The sequence below is a fragment of the Helianthus annuus genome, chromosome 7 (genome assembly GCF_002127325.2).
Source record: "Helianthus annuus cultivar XRQ/B chromosome 7, HanXRQr2.0-SUNRISE, whole genome shotgun sequence".
Classification (NCBI taxonomy): domain Eukaryota; kingdom Viridiplantae; phylum Streptophyta; class Magnoliopsida; order Asterales; family Asteraceae; genus Helianthus; species Helianthus annuus.
The window spans coordinates 115,174,031-115,194,246 of record NC_035439.2 but is presented as its reverse complement, the minus strand read 5'-3'; the positions used below and the strand labels follow the sequence as shown (position 1 = coordinate 115,194,246).

At 33.8% G+C, this 20,216-nt stretch overlaps 1 protein-coding gene across 1 annotated transcript; it reads left to right on the top strand.

Annotated features, from left to right (window-relative positions):
• The first annotated feature begins 27 nt into the window (after positions 1–27).
• LOC110899063 (ATP-dependent DNA helicase pif1-like) lies at positions 28–2,074 on the top strand. Its single transcript, XM_035974977.1, has 4 exons — positions 28–118; positions 225–960; positions 1,024–1,128; positions 1,219–2,074. The coding sequence occupies exons 1-4, from the start codon at positions 28–30 to the stop codon at positions 1,883–1,885; spliced, it is 1,599 nt and encodes a 532-aa protein (XP_035830870.1). The 3' UTR covers positions 1,886–2,074.
• Positions 2,075–20,216: the final 18,142 nt, after the last annotated feature.

Genomic DNA, 20,216 nt, shown 5'->3' with positions numbered 1-20,216 from the left:
TTTGGCATGATGCTATTGTCCAATACTATGTCAAGACCGGAGATCGTATGGGAAAGCACGTGGAAATACATGACAGATGATTTCATCTACAGATATAGTAAACTACATCGTGTTGAAGGTACATTATCAAACTTTATAAAATCCATTTTGCTTTTTTAATTTTTTTCATACAAGGTTTAACTTAAATATCATACTCATTGTATCAGTATTTGAACATCTAACAGGTTTATCAATTCCAGACGATGAACTTAAAAATTACGCTTTGTTGGAAATTGAAAAGTTTTTAGGTATGAATAGCTCATCGCTACGCAACTTCTCAACAATGCCTTTTCCAGATTCTTCTTCCTTATCTGATCTCGACAATCGTCTGATTAACGAGGAGCGTACTTACGACGTATTAAGTCTCGCAGAGGAATATGTTAATCTGTTTAATATGTTAACTGAAGAACAAAGGTCAGTGTTTGAAGAGATAATGAAATCTGTTGATGGTAACACTGGAGGGATGTTTTTTGTTTACGGTTACGGGGGCACCGGGAAAACCTTTTTATGGAAGACGTTGTCTGCTGCACTTCGGTCAAAAAGAGAAATTGTATTAAATGTTGCTTCGAGTGGAATTGCATCGCTGTTATTGACAGGCGGCAGGACTGCACACTCCAGATTTCGTATTCCTTTGAATCTTAATGAGGATTCGGTATGTCATATAAAAGCTGATAGTGATGTTGCTAAATTGTTGCATCAGACCAAACTTATTATATGGGATGAAGCACCTATGGTCCATAAACATGCGTTTGAAGCCTTGAACCGCACGATGAATGACATCTTCAATTTCGACACTTCGAGAAATTCTGAAACCTCTTTCGGTGGTAAGGTTATTGTTTTTGGTGGAGATTTTAGACAAGTACTTCCCGTTGTTCGAAATGGTGGAAGACAAGAGACGGTGAACGCATCATTAAGTTCGTCGTATTTGTGGAGTAAATGTAAGGTGCTAACGTTGTCAAGGAATATGAGGTTAACCGTTGGAAGATCTCCATCCGAGATTGAGGAAATAAATAGTTTTGCAAAGTGGCTTTTGGACATAGGAGAGGGAAATGTTGGTGGTCCTAATGATGGAGAAGCAACAATTGAAGTGCCATCTAATCTTATAATCAATGATACTTCCGACCCCATTTCCAGCCTGATCGAATTTGTTTATCCTTCAATTCTCGATAACTTTAATAGTCCTAATTATTTTAGTGATAGGGCTATACTTGCGCCGAAGAACAAGGTTGTCAACGAGATTAACGATAGGCTGTTAGCGTTGTTTCCCGGTGAAGAAAGAGAGTATCTAAGCTCTGACCGTCTTTGTGCAACTGAAAATGTAAGTTCAATACAAGAAAGATTATACACACCGGATGTTCTCAATGGTCTTAAGGTTTCAGGCTTACCGAATCATCGGTTAGTGCTAAAAGTTGGTGTCCCAGTCATGTTGTTACGTAACATTGATCAAAAAAATGGTTTGTGCAATGGAACAAGGTTGAAGGTTACAAAGTTGTATAACCGTTTAATAGAGGCTGAAATAATATCTGGAGCTAACATTGGTACTCGAACCTATATTCCCAGAATTACTTTAGTACCTTCAGACAAGAAGATTCCCTTTTCATTTCAAAGAAGGCAATTTCCGGTTGTTGTTTGCTTTGCTATGACTATCAATAAAAGCCAAGGTCAATCACTTTCTAGAGTTGGTCTGTACCTAAGACAACCGGTTTTCACCCACGGTCAGTTGTATGTCGCGTTATCGAGAGTTAGAACAAGAGACGGTGTTAAAATGCTAATACTGGACAAAGATGGGAAGCCTACAAATAAAACAACTAATGTTGTGTATAAAGAAATATTCAACGACTTATGATTTTTCATTATTACTTAATATGTATAATTTCAACATGAATATTTACTGAATGTTAATTTTTTTAATAAACGATTTGAAAATAATAACATTTTTTTGGCATTTGTTGTCTTATTACTCCTGTTATTTGCATTAATTTTAATTTTTGTTTATATATACACATATATAAATATATATCGTGAAAACCTTATTTCTGGTTTAGTCTTTCATAACTTCATGTTCTTTAGTATTTTGAAATCCATTTAAAAAAACCACGCTTACAGTTCCCTGTTTCCTTATTTTTCTTCCAAAAATTATCATTGCATCTCTCCAATCTATACATAATCACATCAGTCATTCCAAAATTACGAAGATCGGTGTTTTAATATAATTTATAATGATGAATTTTTGGGGATTTTCATACCATCATTCTTCCTTAAACTCTAAACGGTTTATCTATCTACCATCGCCTTCATCATCTTCGCAATTTAATTCGTCGTTTTTGCCTCCGGTAAGTTTATTACAGGTTCGATTCTATATTTTGTGAAGCTCTGATTCTTGATTTAGTAACTGATTTAAAGTTATTTACGGTTTATTTTATAAACCCTAATCTTTTTGCATCTTGATTTTTTAGGTCATAATGTTTATTGTAACTTTCTATTCATTTAATGTTGTTGTTTTAGTCATTATCTTTAACAGATTGCTTTCATTATGTTTGGATTTATATTCATATACCCGAAATCTTCGGCAATTAACTTTTGTTGATATGCACATCTTTAGTGTTATTTTTGTTTAAGTTGTTCTATTTTGATGATAACCAAGTATTCTGTGTGATTTTTTTAAGTTTTTTTTTCTATTGAATGAATTAATTTTTGTCTGATTGAACAATAATTGAACCATACCATGTATCTTTGTATTTCTCATCACCTTCTGTTATTAAAGTTTTGTTTCATGATGTTTTTTTTCCAATTTAGGTTAATATACTGGTATACTCTGTATTTTGTTGTTTTTATTGACTTTTATTACATGCCCTTGCTACCACTTAAGTCTTTTAAGATTGATCAGTGCATATGTTAAAAGTATATTTGACGATTACTTGACGTTTTTAACATTTTATTAAATCAGTTAATGTTATGTCTATTATATTAAAGTAACTTTTACTATACAAAAGAGGCATGAATGCATTTATAAATCTCCAATTTTACCAATAATGTTAATCATACTGCCTTAATATCATTTGTTTGGCTTTCTAATTTACTTTTCGATGGATTTATAACTGTAATCTAGATATATGAATGTTCTTTATAAATATCTTTACAGATATGGAACGTGGTTTTTATGTTTACATCGAGGACAGAAAATTGGAAGAACAGGTTATACGTTTGTTCATAACGTGTTATATATTATTATATTGTTAAGTAACAATCTAAGTTTTATGGAACCGTTTAAGTAGCATTATATGTTCTTTTTATTATTTAATCACTTAAATGATTCTTGCAGCCTTTACCAGCTTGGTATAACAAGTTTAATGAATTAGATGGATATCCTGTTGGTAATGTTTTCTTAATAACTGATGATAAAGCAATATTTGATGTTAAAATCAAGGAGTCTACGGACGGTTATTGTTTGTCAAACGGTTGGTCAACTCTTATAAATGTTCTTGAAGTAGACATTGGAGACTATGTTGTATTTGAACTTATGGATGTACTGACGTTTAGAATAACTCATTTTAAGAGTTATCCACACCCGGATCATGGTTCAAAGTTCCACATTGTTATGAAATACCCTGAGAACCAAAATCTGGTATGTTTTAAACATATATTTTTATTTTAAGTAAAGATTTACATTTTGTACTTATTCAATGTTTTATAATCAATTGCAGTGGGTACCGAGAGACTTCATGCAAGAGCATTTCAACGGTGATAATCTGTATGACGATTTTGTTATTGTTTTTGACAAAAACCACACGTGGACCGTTAGTATGAGTAGACTCTGGGATATGAACCATTTCTTTGTTGATTTTACTCAAGTTTCCAATGATCTATGTTTAGTATCTGGCGATGTTATTGTTTTTGAGTTGGTTGATCAATATGTCTTTAAAATTAAACTGTTCCGTACTAATGGTCTTCAGTCTCTTAGTCCCGACCTTGCCGTACCAGTGGTTGAATCCATTAAGCAGGAGGTCCTAAACTTTTATTTAGACCGTGGCTTTTATATTCTTATTGCGGACTCCTCAAAATCCGAACAGGTAATTGTTATTTAATTTATTGCTAATTTTTAATATGTCAAGCGTATTAGCATTAACTAATGTAATCCCTGTTTTTAATTTACAGTCTCTTCCTTTATGGTACAATAAGTTTGACAACTTGAAGGGCTATCCGATTGGTACTGTACTTATGACAAATCAAGAGGGCAATGAGTGGACTGTTTGTGTTAAATCTATTGCTAATGGTTATTGTTTCTCGAATGGTTGGTCTGCTATGGTTCGTGATGTTGGTCTAGAGGATAACGATGTTATTGTTTTGCATGTGGTTGATGATCACAAGCTAAAGTTCACTCATTTTAAGGCTGATGGTCTTTCCTGTGTTAAGAACAAGTTTTATGTAAAGATGTTATTTCCCGAGAACGCTAACTTGGTAAGTTATACTTTTGCTACTTATGATAAATAACCAACTCAATTTTTTTATTGACCATTGCATTTATTGTGTATTCAGTGGTTGCCAAAGGAGTTTATGAACATGTATTTCAAAGCAGACACATTGGACGATAACTTTTCAATTCGTTTTGGTAGTACATACATGTGGACTATTAAAGTGAATAGGCTTTGGGGATCCGATTACTTCATTCATGATTTCTCACAAATCACCCAAGATCTTCATCTCATATCAGGTGATGTTATCTTTTTTGAGTTGGTTGCGAGACGCATTTTCAACATTATGCTTTTCCGTCCCAATGGAATACAATCTGTTTTTCCCGAGTTTGCAAATAGTGTTTGTGTTCAAGAAGAGGAAGACACGGAACAAATGGATGTTAGTGAAGATTGCATACTCGACACGGGAAATCAAGACACGGAAGATGAGTATGTAGACGTTGATCCTGTGCCCATCTTTATTGCCGATCCTGTCCTGGAAGCAGGCGTGGTTGACGTTCCACACATTCCGGCAGTTGTTGATGAAGGCAACGTATACGAACTAAGATGGTGTCTATCTTTTCGTTTTGTAAGTGTTTCATAGTTGAAATGCTTTATTTTTTATATTATGTAAACCTTTCAGTGTTTATATTTTTATTTAAAATTCTTTATTTTTCCTTACTTTAATGCAGCGTATCCCAAAGGACTTTGCAGCAAATGTAGATTTCTCGGTCCTTGATGAGATGTTGCTTCAAACTGAAGACGGTTTTTCAATGACACTCGGGATCCGTCAGGAAACGGCACGTGGGATACCTCGGTATGCTTTCAGAGGATGGCGTAACTTCATGCTGCAAGCTGGGTTGGAAAATGGAGCTGAGTTTCTGCTTCGATATTTTAGGGATCAAAACATGTTGCAAATTCTTAATCCGGACCACTGAACGATGTGTTTATTGAAAGATGTCGTTAGAAGTAAACATATAATATCGTTACCAACGCTATCCTATATGTGGTAACAATTTTGGAACAATTATTAACTATGTTTTGTTTAGCAATGTTTAACCTGAAACGAACATTATGTTGATGTAGTTTTGGAACGTATTAAAGTGTCTCAAAACATTAGTTTAACAAAGCACGATTTACGTTTTATAGTTTTAAATTGGTTGAATTTTTTTATTTTGTTAAGCCACCCGCGAAGCTCGCGGGTTCTTAGGCTAGTCTTATATAAATGAAAATATTTGGGTTGACGTTGTGTAATATTAGAGCTTCTTAATATGAGTTTTGGCTTCAAAAATTCGGGTCCATTTTTTTTGTTTAGTGAAGGCCCGAATGCCCACTTTGTGACCTGGATATATAAACCTTCTAAACTCGCATCTTTTCTAATCCTCACCATACAAACCCTAATTTCATTCTTCAATCTGCCGTCACATTCCTTGATCTTTCCACTAAATTCGTGGATCAGGTGAGCAATCCCTTCACTGCTAATTTTTCTTTCTTTCGATTCACTTTTCTACCTTTTGATTCCATTCGATTCATGGCAGTTTAATGATTATGATGACGGATTTGACTTCATCGCCACTGAAGACGAGCCTCACAAGACTCATTGTTACATTTGATTTGGAACTCGGAGACGAGCCTCTCAAGACCCATTGTTACGATTATCGGTGAAGTGTGTTAATCAAGTTTACCGAATATGAGATTTTTTTTTTTTTTATAAAAAATGCCCAATTCCTCCAATCGTGGTTGATACTTTTCATTCTTTTGTTGTTATTTTGGCCTTAAAATCTTATAGTGATTGGAACTTTTATTGGTTTTTATTAACTGCACTTTTTCATCTTTTAATTTGTATTTTTGTTGTATAGTGAATCATAAAGTCAATTGTTTTTTTTAATCTTTTTATTTTGGCCTCAATGCTTTCACTTCAATGAACTGTAATTTTGTATATTTCTTTTGTTATTGATGAAATAGTATGAGTTTGGTAAGTAAAGTGTAAGTTTCATAGGCCACTTCACGATTTCTAATGCTTATGAGTTTTGATTCGGTTCATTTGATGTTTTTTAGTTATAAGACTTTTAATTGCTTTTAATTGAATTAGGAGACCTACTAAAGAATTACAACTATCCAGTATATTTATATTTGATTATCTTAGTATTACATGTTATGAAACTTTAAATACGTTGTAAGCATTTACTAACTTTTGATTTATTTGTAGTCTTTGAATTCTCAAATGATGATTCAACTTCTAGGTTTGTTTTTTTGCTTTTTAAGTCATTAGTATTTATACATTGTAGGATTATGTTTATGATTTTGCTTACTTTGATTCTAGGTATTTTGGTTATAAAGTCATTCATAATGTTTTATCTTAACTAGGTCTCTAATTCTAAATGTAATTGGCGCTTGATTCAAAACTGTTGTAGGAAAAATAGCAAAATTATTATGAAGGTTGTAACTTGTGATGTTAAGTTTTGTTTTACACGAATAGCAGGGATCAAATTGTTACTTTTGGAAGAATTTGAGGTTCGGTTGGTAACTTATGATCTTCCTAGGTTTGGCGAAAGTGATCCCCACTCTAACAAGACTCTGTAGTCATTAGCGAGCTCTTAGTAGATGTTTTTATTTACTTCTTAAAACCGGTCCGGATTTGTTAAATTTATTCATTGTCAAATTTAATTAGTTATGGATCCAAAAATTCGGGTCCGCTTTTTTCTTTAGTGAAGCCCCCTTTTTTACCGGGATATAAAAACTCTCTAAAACACTCTTCGTTTGTAATGCCTATTTTAAACCCTAGCCTTCCCTTCCCCCCTCTTAAGTTTGGATTTTTGCAGAGCCAAGAGTGGATTCTTTTGCCAAGAGACGTTCAGATAAAAAGGAGCGAGTCAATAACTATTTGCATAATTTGAAAGAAGCTGCAAAAGTTGGTGGTTTGCCAAGGTTTTATGTTTTTTTTTTTTTTTTTTTTTGTGTATTATATCAATAGGCATTCCTGAACATAGTATCTAATTATTCTAAAAATATGACGGGATGAAGGAGGTCTTAGATAGGCCACATGATAGGTCACCTTCAATTGTCTTGCTTTTGCCAACAAAGAATTAGCAATAGGTAATTATTTAAGTTGGAATATTCTTACTTCTTAGTTTTAAATTATAGCTTAGGTTTAAGGCACTATAAACCTTTTATTTTGAACACATACAAAATGTCACACTAACCCTTTACTTTAATGACTTAAATTAATCATGTTCTAATTCAGTAACTATCTATTATCATTGTTGTTGTAAATGGATAAAAACAGTGGGTGGGTTATTCATGACCCTTGCTCTACTGGCAGGGTCGGCCCTGAGAATTCGTGTACCTTGTTTGAGCTCGAAAAGATGTGCCCTTAGGCCTTAACGAAATTAGTTATTGGGCTCACTAAAGGTCTAAACCTAATGCCAAATGGGTTAATAACTAATCTAAACCATAAAATAGTTTTGTAAGGGAGCTTATGTTGGTGTTTGTATGGGTGTACCCTATTAAAAAAATATTCTACATATACATATCGAGTTTTTTTCATAAAAAAATGTGCCCCACGAAATATCGGGCCGTGGCCGGTGGTCCTCCCCGCCCACCCCCAGGGCCGGCCATGCCTACTGGCCTATATTGCCTGGTGCTAAAAAATAATCAGTTCAATTTGACCGATTTTAGCCCGTTACCCAACCTATCTGACCCACTTTATATTGTACCTTGACTTTTAGTTATGTTGGTATTGTGAGCTCATCTTTTCATGTCTTTTAGGTTCATGTTGTCACTACATACTTCCAAAGGCTATCAAGGGTAGTTCTGCTGTTAGAAATGATTCAAACTCTTAAGAAAATGAAAAGAGGAGTTTAACGAGCAACTGCATATAAATTATCTCCCATTTCAAGGATGCAGGTCTGAGATATACTACATTATTTCTCCTTACGTTTGCCATTTATGTATATTTAACTGGTAAACTTCTTTTAATCAACATTATACTTTTTAATTTGTGGTTTTTCTATGCCAAACAGAGTATAGTTAAAAGCCATATTTGTGGGGCTTGGACGCCGGTTGAAAAGAACAAAGCCATTCATGCTTGCCTGAAAATGATGAGGTTCATGTTATGTTCTTTCCTTTCTTAATAAATAGTTCGTCATCTTATTTTTTATAAACATAGTTGACTAATATTATGGAAATCCAATTAGTTATTATTGTAACTAGGTTATCACTAGGGCTGTAACGAACCGAACGTTCAGCGAACAGTTCGTGAACCGTTCGGCGGGAAGTTCGTTTATGTTCGTTCGTTTAATAAACGAACGAACATGAACAAGAAATTCCGTTCGATTAGTTAAATGAACGAACATGAACAGAGGTCTCGTTCGTTCGATTGTGTTCGTGAACGTTCGGTAAGGTGTTCGTGAACATGTTCGTGAACATTCGTTGATTTGTGTTCGTTTGTGTTTTAATTGAAGATCTTTTTACTTTCTTATGTTTTATTTGTACTTTTTATATTATTAAACTTTTATTTATTTTATTACCCTAACAATTAAACTGGGAAAAACTCACTTTCACCTTGTTTATGCATCCTTTCCTTTTCATTTCTCATTATTTACATCGTCGAATATGATTGACCTCCGTTCCACAATAAGGGATTCAAGTTTGAGTGCTACTCTCAGGGCCATCTATCTTTATCCTTCGTCGCGTTCGCCAAATTTATTTGTGTTCGTGAACCGTTCGCGAACATGCTCATTTCCTTAATGAACGAACACGAACATAAAATCTCGTTCGGTAAGTGTCCATGAACCGTTCGTGAACACATTTATTTCCTTAACGAACGAACACGAACAAGGCCTTGTTCGTGTTTGTTCGGTTCGTTTACAGCCCTAGTTATCACCCGTGGTACCCACGGGTTGTTTTATTTTATTAGTTATTAATCATGTATGTTTTTTTTAAGTATAACGGCTTATTTTTTAAAATTGTGAGGACATGAACAGATAATCCAATATAAATTATAAGATAAGATTATTGGTTTACTGTTTGAGGATATAATCTTTGATTTTAAAATAAATAATCTTTGATTCATATTTATTTGAAAATATTTATGTATTTTTGGATACCATGAAAATCTGAATTTGAAAACTTGTACTAATAAAGATTATTGAAACAATTTTATAGAGATCAGAACCCTAATTTTCGGTAACTACATAAGTTTTTTAAAAACATATTTTTGTTAACATATAATTATTTAGTATAAGACCAGAACAATTATACTAACCATAATATCTTTTTGTTAACATTTAATTATTTAGTATAAGACCAGAACAATTATAATAACCATCCAGAACAATATATTGTTATTGGGTAAAAATATATTATTCATAGTAAAAAAAGGTTGTCGTTGGACAATAAACTCTAAACACAAGTTGTAAGGTAGATATGATATCTAAAATATTGTATGATTACATATCGTATGATAGATTTTATGATTATTATAATTGTCCTAAATTGTCCTAAATGCGAATAAATGGTGGATTGAAATATTAGATAAAAAAATCTATGATTTTATTTAAGTGAAAATAAGTATTTTGTTTAAATATGAGTGTTACGAAAAGAATAAATATTTCAATCATCTTTAATTATTGGGTTATAGATAAGTTATTTAAATACAATGGAAGTATATAAGACATGATAATTATATCATGTTAAATTGTATTATTGCATATTAAAATGATAAAATTAACTTTCCTGCCAATTAAGTTAATGAAATTTAAAATTAGTTAGATTTAAGAAATGATTTTCACATACAACGTTAACAATAACAGTGATATAAACAACACTCACAATTACCATATTATTCAAAACATTACTGTCTTCAAAACCACACCACCAAACATAAATAAACAGGAAAGAAAATATAAGCCAATTGTCTTAAAAACAACACGACCAAACATAAATCTAAGGACAAAGGCTACTTCTCCATTTTTGGAATGAGAAGTTTGGAAGATTTAGAATCTTGCACTTCATCTTTTTCATCACTAACACGACGTTTGGTTGAAGAACATCCCAGTGTGTCGTTAACATCATACACCTCATGAAAATTACGTTTAACTTCGCCAGTAGAAGATGATTTCTGGTTACTTTGCATGACATTTGAAATAGGCGTTTTATTATCTTCGGTGTAAGAACCTCATCCTACAAAAAAAAAGTTGATAGATATATAAATCTCATATAAGTCAATAAATGTAACCTTCATAAAATTTAAACATAAAAAGTTATTAAAAAAACCTTTGTAACATCACAAGGATTTGATTGAATTTCGGACAGTTGAAGACCGGATGATTCGGACTGCTCGTGCTAAAACAAAACCAAGAATAATTAAAAATACTTATAATAAAAAATAATACGTTTATAAATAAAAGGACATATCGTATTGATAAAAGGTTATACTTGATGAATTTTGAATTTAGTGTATAGTGCATAAATAATCTCTTGATCTGATGTGAGTTGTGACCATTGAAATTCCATAATTCTCCACTTGATACTAAATGTTAAATTCAGAAACAATTATGATGAAAGCAAGTTTCTCGCCAATCAAGTTGTCAAATACATCAGGATATGGCTTGAGGATACCACCTGAAGCTAATTCCTACGAAGTTAGAACAAATAAGTATTAATATCTATTAAAGATACAAAAGACATTATTTGTATAAATTATTAAGATTACCGAATTTGATAAGTAAATATACCTCATCTTGCACTTGCACCAATTCTTTTGCTTTTTGAAAATCTTGTATGCTTCAAAGTCAAATAATGTCAATGTAACTGTACCAGATGAGTCTTGAACATGAACTGGTATCTTGAAACTGTTTATATTAATAAACAAAAGAGAACGTGAATATAAACAGTTTCAAGATACCAATTCGTGTTCAAGACTCATCTAGTACTATTACATTAACACTATTTGACTTTGAAGCATAAAAGATTTTCAAAAAGCAAAAGAATCAGTGCAGGTGAAAGATGAGGTATATTTGCTTATCAAATTCGGTAATCTCAATAGTTTGTATAAGTAATGTCTTTTGTATCTTTAATAGATATTAATACTTATTTTTGCTAACTTCGTAGGAATTAGCTTCAGGTGGTATCCTCAAGCCATATCCTGATGTATTTGACAACTTGATTGGCGAGAAACTTGCTTTCATCATAACTGTTTCTGAATTTAACATTCAGTATCAAGTGGAGAATTATGGAATTTCAATGGTCACATCAGATCCAGAGATTATTTCTGCACTATACACTAAATTCAAAATTCATCAAGTATAACCTTTTATCAATACGATATGTCCTTTTATTTATAAACGTATTATTTTTTATTATAAGTATTTTTAATTATTCTTGGTTTTGTTTTAGCACGAGCAGTCCGAATCATCCGGTCTTCAACTGTCCGAAATTCAATCAAATCCCTGTGATGTTACAAAGGTTTTTTTAATAACTTTTTATGTTTAAATTTTATGAAGGTTACATTTATTGACTTATATGAGATTTATATATCTATCAACTTTTTTTTTGTAGGATGAGGTTCTTACACCGAAGATAATAAAACGCCTATTTCAAATGTCATGCAAAGTAACCAGAAATCATCTTTTACTGGCGAAGTTAAACGTAATTTTCATGAGGTGTATGATGTTAACGACACACTGGGATGTTCTTCAACCAAACGTCATGTTAGTGATGAAAAAGATGAAGTGCAAGATTCTAAATCTTCCAAACTTCCCATTCCAAAAATGGAGAAGTAGCCTTTGTCCTTAGATTTATGTTTGGTCGTGTTGTTTTTAAGACAGTTGACTTATATTTTCTTTCCTGTTTATTTATGTTTGGTGGTGTAGTTTTGAAGACAATAATATTTTGAATATTATGGTTTATTTTATAATAATTGTTATTGTTGTTATATCACTGTTATTGTTAACGTTGTATGTGAAAACCATTTCTTAAATCTAACTAATTTTAAATTTCATAAACTTAATTGGCAGGGAAGTTAATTTTATCATTTTAATATGCAATAATACGATTTAACATAATTATCATGTCTTATATATTTCAATTGTATTTAAATAACTTATCTATAACCTAATAATTAAAGATGATTGGAATATTTATTCTTTTCGTAACACTCATATTTAAACAAAATACTTATTTTCACTTAAATAAAATCATAGATTTTTTATCTAATATTTCATTCCACCATTTATTCGCATTTAGGACAATTATAATAATCATAAAATCTATCATACGATATGTAATCATACAATATTTTAGATCATATCTACCTTACAACTTATGTTTATAGTTTATTTTCCAACGACAACTGTAACAACTCTCATTAAAATCCGTAATTAGAATAATAATTACTCAATAAGGAAACCCTAATTGAGACACCCAAATAATTCTACACTAACCCTAAAATTTTCGAAACAATCGGAATCAGGATCAGGGCCCCTAAAACTCAGGGGGGTTAAACCCTAATCGATATTATCCTTATTATTCGTTGTCTGAATTGAATTAAGCAAAACTGTGAACTCACCCAAGCTACTGGACACGAAACCTACCCTACCCTAAATTGGCATCCCAGGCGATACGCGGGAGGTTCCCCGAATTCTTCCGCGACACGCGGGAGATGCAAATTTTCAGTATAAATAGAGGGCCTTGGGACTTGAATCTGGGAGTTGAAACGACGTAAAATTGTTGTCTGTACGTCGAGTTAAGGTCGTTTTACTACAAATAAACACACACTAATATCGAATCACTGCCGCGGAACAGGGTAATTACTCGATCGCTATTACGATTCATTTTCCGAGATCAATATATCCAAAGAATGTTTAAGTGCCGCCCACATTAGGGTTATACTTTGTCGTTCGTCGTTAATTCGATGAATGAGTTTAAGTATCGCACTTTGTCGTTCATTGTGAGAATTTGATCTTGTGAGTTATCGTAACTGCTGTATTGATCACTAACCCTGTTTTGTGTGCATTATTGTTGAAATTAGGTTAACAGGGCTAAATTATATTCTATCCATACTAAATCTGCAATGTGAGTCATTCTTCTTTTTATTAACTGTTTTATAATACTCCAAATCATTTTTCAGAGTTATAAATTACAGTGATTAAGTTTATGTAATCACCAAATTACAGCCGGTATGTGGGGTATTGTGCACAATATTATTATTATTATTGTTTCCTTCACATTAGGTGGGCGAGCCTAAAGTGATATACGTCACTCATTGGGACAGCCAATGGTGATATGACCACAGTCACAGAGCTGGTCTGTGACAAATACCTATTCTTGAAAATTGGTTGATAATAAACATATGTAAAAACTCTTGATACTGTAAATTATAACAAATGTGTCGTTTTCAGTAAATAGAATGATTCACTCAGTATTTCCCCGCTGACAAAACCTTTTTCAAACATGTTTCAGGTGATCTACTGTAAATCAGGAAAAGTGCTGAGGAGCATTTCAAGCTTAAAATAGTGGCTCAGTATAAAATAAAGAAATATGTTTTGAAATAAGGATTTATCACTAAAACTTATGCATTGTAAATTATCGGGGTTTATCCCGAATTGTGAAATAAAATAATCGGGAAAAGTTTTAGCTTTACAACGATCCTGATGTTAAAATTTCCGCTGCTAAAATCACATAAATAAATATCACGTGATTTCTGTCCCGCGACTCCTGAAACGGGTCAAACCGGGTCGGGGGCCGTGACAGAAATAAGGTGGTATCAGAGCCACTGAGTTAAGCTAATTAAGTATTTAACAGATACTTAATCTTTCCTGATTACTGTTATGTGATTATGTGTTTTTAATTGACTATTTGTTAGTTACAGTATGGGTAAGCAAAAGTTGCAATATATCTATCTTAAACTAGATAGGTCAGTCTACGAAGAGGGAAGTTCATCCAAAACTAAATTTTCAAAGCTCCCTACAATTCCTGAAGAAGGAATATTTGTGCGTAAAGCACAGTATGAAAATCCACTTTCTCCTAGAAAAAGGAGTATGATTATTAAGAAAAGTAAGGAGCAAATCCGAGAAAAGAGGATTAAAAAGGAAACCCAGGAGATAATTAATAAATCACCGTGGGAAGATAAGTTAGATGAAAAATGGACAAATTTGTATATGCTAGCTACTGTAGCGGAAAATGCAAATCTTTAAAGTACTCTAAATCTAGTACTAGTACTTCTCAGTAAGTAGATAAATAAAGCTAAGTGTGTGTTCTTGTATTTTGTACAAATAATGTGCAATAAAACTTTGATGTTTATTTGTTAAACTTTGTTCCAAAGTTTTAACTTAGCATTTCTGTGCATTTTGCATATATGCTACACAGCATGAGCGAGATATCTGAAGCTTTTCAGAACCTCAATCTTTACTCGGTGAATATAGAAGTTTCCCAAGAGTTTACTGGATACTTGGCTGATGTGGACCAACCTGTAGAATTCCATGCTCCACCTTTGACAAAGCCAAAATGAAAGAAAAAGAAGAATTATGTATGGGGTAGTCGTATTCGTAGGAAAAAGCCAGTTCCGAAACTTCCTACAATAAACAACCCTTTAGAAAAAGAAAAAGAAATTGTAATCAAGGAGAGTTCTAAACAGCAAGAGATGGAAACTGAAGTTAGGAAAGATTCTAGGCAAATGGAAATACAGTTTGAGGAATATTCTAAGGAAATAGAAATGGAAGTAGGACAAGGTTCTAGACCAACTCAGATAGAAATCGGAGAGAGCTCCAATCAAAACCAAAACCAGGGAATAACTTTTCAGGATAAAATAGATTTTCTATTAGCAAACTGTGAAACTATTCAACCTGTCAATACGAATGTTTTTACCTATCCTAGTGAAAATCCACTCCCTATGAATTTTGCACCAGCAATCCCAGAACCAATAGTCCACGCTCAACCTGTAGAAATGGAAGAATGGTGGACGAATGATTGGCAATTTCAAAATATTGTCAACGACCCTTATTCTTTCTTTCCGCAATTCGATCCAGAACCCCTACCTAATCCACCAATGAGCACTGAGAATATGGCTGAACTTCGCCATTTCGGTGAAGAGTTGATGGATGCAGGGAATAGAATCAGGGAGATAGGGGGACAGATTGCTTGGAAGTATGATGAAAGGGAAATGCGTTTTTAGAACAACAAATGGTGAGGGATAGGAAAATGGTAAAACTATAGTTGTGTAATAGTATAGTAAATAGTGAAATCAGTCTGTAACATAACTCCAAATAAAACTTTGTAAAATATCTGTGTGTAGTGATGCATACTATAACGGATATGAAATGGAATCGAGAAATCGATAGTTTTGACTTTATGTGCATTATAAATCTTCTGAGTGTTTGTGTATAAATTGCTATTTATCAAGATACTAATTAATATATATTATCAGATGGCTAATAATGGTAATGAACCGGTAAATGAAGCTAATCAGTCAGAGCAACATCCAGGGGATCAATATATGACTAGACAAGATATTGAAAATATTGTTGCTCAAGGGATAGGCAATGCTATTCCAGCATTTGTTGCTGCTGTAAAAAGTCCAATCGGACCGCAACATATCATTCCTAGTAAACGTACTACTGAAGATAACTTCAGTAATAGTATAAACGGTGGCCATAATCATGTTAATCATGATAATGAATCCCAGCACACGCCGCTCCCTAAGAAATAGAAAGCTACAACACCTGGTTGCACTTTCAAAGAATTCCTTGCTTGTAAACCCACTGAATTTGCAGGCAATGAAGGGGCAACTGCATCACTGCGTTGGTTTGAGAAAACCGAAGCAGTAATTGCAATAAGTAAGTGTGCCAAAGATGATCAGGTCATGTACGCATCGAATCTGTTTAAAGAAGGAGCACTGGAATGGTGGAACACTGTGTTACAAGCTAAAGGAAGAAATAGGGCTTATGCTATGACTTGGGAAGAATTCAAGAGTCTGGTAGAAAGAAAATTCTGTCCTGAGTATGAAAAGGAACAAATGGCAAATAAGTTCCTAACTCATCGGATGATAGGTGTGGATTGTCGTGGTTATACTTCGACATTCTTTGAATATGCTAGAGTAGTACCTAACCTGGCTTCGCCAGAATCGGTACTCATTTCTCGCTATATTTGGGGATTAATTAGCGAAATTCGAAATATCGTTAAAGCTGCGAGACCTCGCACTATTGACGATGCAGTAGAATTAGCTAACACCTTAACTAATGAACTGATACGCACACGAGACGAAGATAGGAAGAAGGAATTAGCTCAGAAAATTACCCAAGGATTTAGGATGGGTAATAGTAGTAATTTCAAGAAAAGAGGAACAGGGCAACCTTCAATTGTGCCATTTTGCAAAATTTGCAAAAAGAAACATTTTGGAAAATGTAACAAACTTTGCAATTTTTGCAAAACAACAGGACATCGGGAAGAAAACTGCAGAAAGAAATCCATAATTTGTTACAATTGTGGGGAAGCCGGACATATCAAACCAGAATGTCCTAAGTTAGTTAACCCAGTAGACAACAAACCCAGGGCAGCTGAAGGAGCTACTAAGAAGAATGCCAGAGCATTCCAGCTAACTACTCAAGAAGCAGAACTCATCCCGGATGTGATAGCCGGTACGTTTTTAGTTCACAACATTTATGCAAAAGTATTATTTGACTCTGGTGCAAACCAAAGTTTTATAAATACTTCATTCTGTCAAGCTCTTAAGTTACCCTTAACTACCGTTAGGCAGATTTTTACAGTCGAAACTGCAGATGGGAATTCAGTAAAAATCAATCAGGTTTTGCAAAAAGTAGAAATAGAACTCTTAGGTCATAAATTTACTGCAAACCTATTGCCTATGAAATTAGCCGAGTTTGATGTTGTGTTAGGAATGGATTGGTTAATAGCCAACCATGCTCAAATCATTTGTGATAGAAACTTTATAGAAATTCAAGCACCTACTGGAGAGATAATTAAGATTTCAGGAGATAAACCTCGAAAGCCACTGAAGTTCATATCAGTAATGAAAGTTGCTAATTATGAACGGAAGCAGAGAATAGTATATATGATTTCAGTAATCATTTGTACTAAAGGAAAAGAGCTTAAGGAAATTCCTGTAGTCTCAGAATACCCAGATGTATTTCCAGAAGATTTACCTGGGTTACCACCAGACAGGGAGGTAGAATTTAGGATTCATCTAATTTCAGGAACTACACCAATAGCCAAGGCACCCTATCGATTAGCTCCTACCGAAATGTTAGAATTACTAAGCAAAGGATTTATACAACCTAGTTCATCCCCTTGAGGTGCACCGATGTTGTTTGTGAAAAAGAAAGATGGATCGATGAGAATGTGTATCGATTATAGAGAATTGAATAAGGTTACAATTAAGAATCGATACCCATTACCTAGGATTGATGATCTTTTCGATCAATTACAAGGCGCTAAATATTTTTCTAAGATAGACTTGCGCTCCGGATATCATCAATTAAAGGTTCAAGAAGAAGACATACCTAAAACTGCATTTAGGACTAGGTATGGACATTATGAGTTTACAGTCATGCCCTTTGGATTAACTAATGCACCCGCAGCATTTATGGACATGATGAACAGGATCTGTAAACCATATTTGGATAAATTTGTAATTGTTTTCATAGACGATATACTTATTTATTCAAAAAGTCAGGTCGAACATTGCCAGCACTTGCATGCACTCTTAACTTTGTTAAGAAAAGAAAAGTTGTACGCTAAATTCTCAAAGTGTGAATTTTGGCTACAAGAAGTGCAATTCTTAGGACACATGGTGAATCACGAAGGTATTCACGTAGATCCTGCTAAGATAGAAGCAATTACCAATTGGAAGGTTCCGCAAACTACAATGGAAATTAGAAGTTTTATAGGTTTGGCCGGTTATTATAGACGGTTTATTAAGGATTTTTCCAAAATAGTTGTACCATTAACTAAGCTAACCTGTAAAGCCACTAAGTTTGAGTGGGGACATAAACAAGAAGAAGCCTTCAGAATTCTAAAGCAGAAATTAACCAATGCTCCAATCTTAGCCTTACCAGAAGGAACAGAAGATTTTGAGGTATATTGTGATGCTTCAAAATTAGGATACGGATGTGTGTTGATGCAACGCAAAAAGGTAATTGCGTATGCTTCCAGACAATTGAAGAAGCACGAAGAAAACTACACTACTCATGATTTAGAATTAGGAGCTATAGTTTTTGCCCTTAAGATATGGAGACATTATCTGTATGGAAGTAAGTTTACTGTTTATACAGATCATAAGAGTTTAAGGTATATATTTGGGCAAAAAGAGTTAAACATGAGGCAAAGAAGATGGATGGAAATCCTGAGTGATTACGACTGTGATATTCAATATCACGAAGGAAAGGCAAACGTAGTCGCAGACGCCTTAAGTCGTAAGTATCATGAGAAGCAAAGGCGAGTCCGTGCTCTTAGAATAAATCTACAAGTAGATTTAATGGAACAATTGAAAGAAATTCAGGAAACGGCAATCAAGGACGATGCCGAAGGAATGAAAGGTTACCTAAAAGAATTGGAACAAGGAAATGATGGAATTTGGAAATTCCATAACAGCAAAATTTGGGTACCTAAACAAGGAAATTTAAGATCAAAGATTTTAGAGGAAGCTCATAAATCTAGGTATACTATACACCCAGGAAACAATAAGATGTACCAAGATTTAAGAAAGAATTTTTGGTGGATAGGAATGAAAAAGGATATAGCCGAATACGTATCTAAGTGTTTAACTTGTTCACAAGTTAAAGCCGAACATCAGAAACCTTCAGGTCTACTACAACAGTTAGAAATGCCTGTATGGAAATGGGAACTCATAACAATGGACTTTGTTACTAAGTTACCCAAAACCAGAAAAGGTAATGATGCCATTTGGGTGATCGTAGACCGATTAACCAAATCCGCTCATTTTCTACCAATAAAGGAAACCTTTAACATGGAAAGGTTAGCCAAGTTGTACGTAGATGAAATAGTATCCTTACATGGAGTTCCACTCTCCATTGTATCAGATAGAGATAGTCGTTTCACTTCCCGTTTCTGGACAAGTTTCCAAGAATCAATGGGAACCCAACTCAATCTAAGTACCGCATATCATCCACAAACGGACGGACAAAGTGAAAGGACGATCCAAACTCTGGAAGACATGCTCCGTGCATGTGTAATTGACTTTGGAGGTAATTGGGATAATCATTTACCATTAATTGAATTCTCCTATAACAATAGTTATCACTCAAGTATCGAAGCCGCTCCATTCGAAGCACTGTATGGACGCAAGTGCAGAACACCCGTATGTTGGGCGGAAATAGGAGAAAGTCAATTATCAGGTCCGGAAATTGTGCAAGAAACCACAGACAAGATAACTCAAATTAAGGAAAGACTGAAAACAGCCAGAGATCGCCAGAAAAGCTATGCAGACAATCGTCGCAAGCCACTCGAATTCCAGATAGGAGACAAAGTACTTTTGAAAGTATCTCCTTGGAAAGGAGTAGTACGATTCGGTAAGAAAGGAAAACTGAGTCCAAGATATGTTGGACCATTCCCAGTGATTCAACGAATCGGACCAGTTGCTTATCGCTTACAACTACCAGAAGAATTAGCTGGAGTACATGATGTATTTCATGTATCCAATCTCAAGAAATGTCTATCAGACGAATCCTTGGTAGTACCTCTTCAAGATGT

Bases quoted from the DNA above. Each gene is read 5' to 3' on its own strand.
- LOC110899063 (XM_035974977.1), top strand. From the start codon at position 28: ATGTCAAGACCGGAGATCGTATGGGAAAGCACGTGGAAATACATGACA. The intron at 119-224 runs GTACATTATCAA...AACATCTAACAG, and splicing joins TAAACTACATCGTGTTGAAG to GTTTATCAATTCCAGACGAT. The intron at 1,129-1,218 runs GCCATCTAATCT...TAACTTTAATAG, and splicing joins GGAGAAGCAACAATTGAAGT to TCCTAATTATTTTAGTGATA.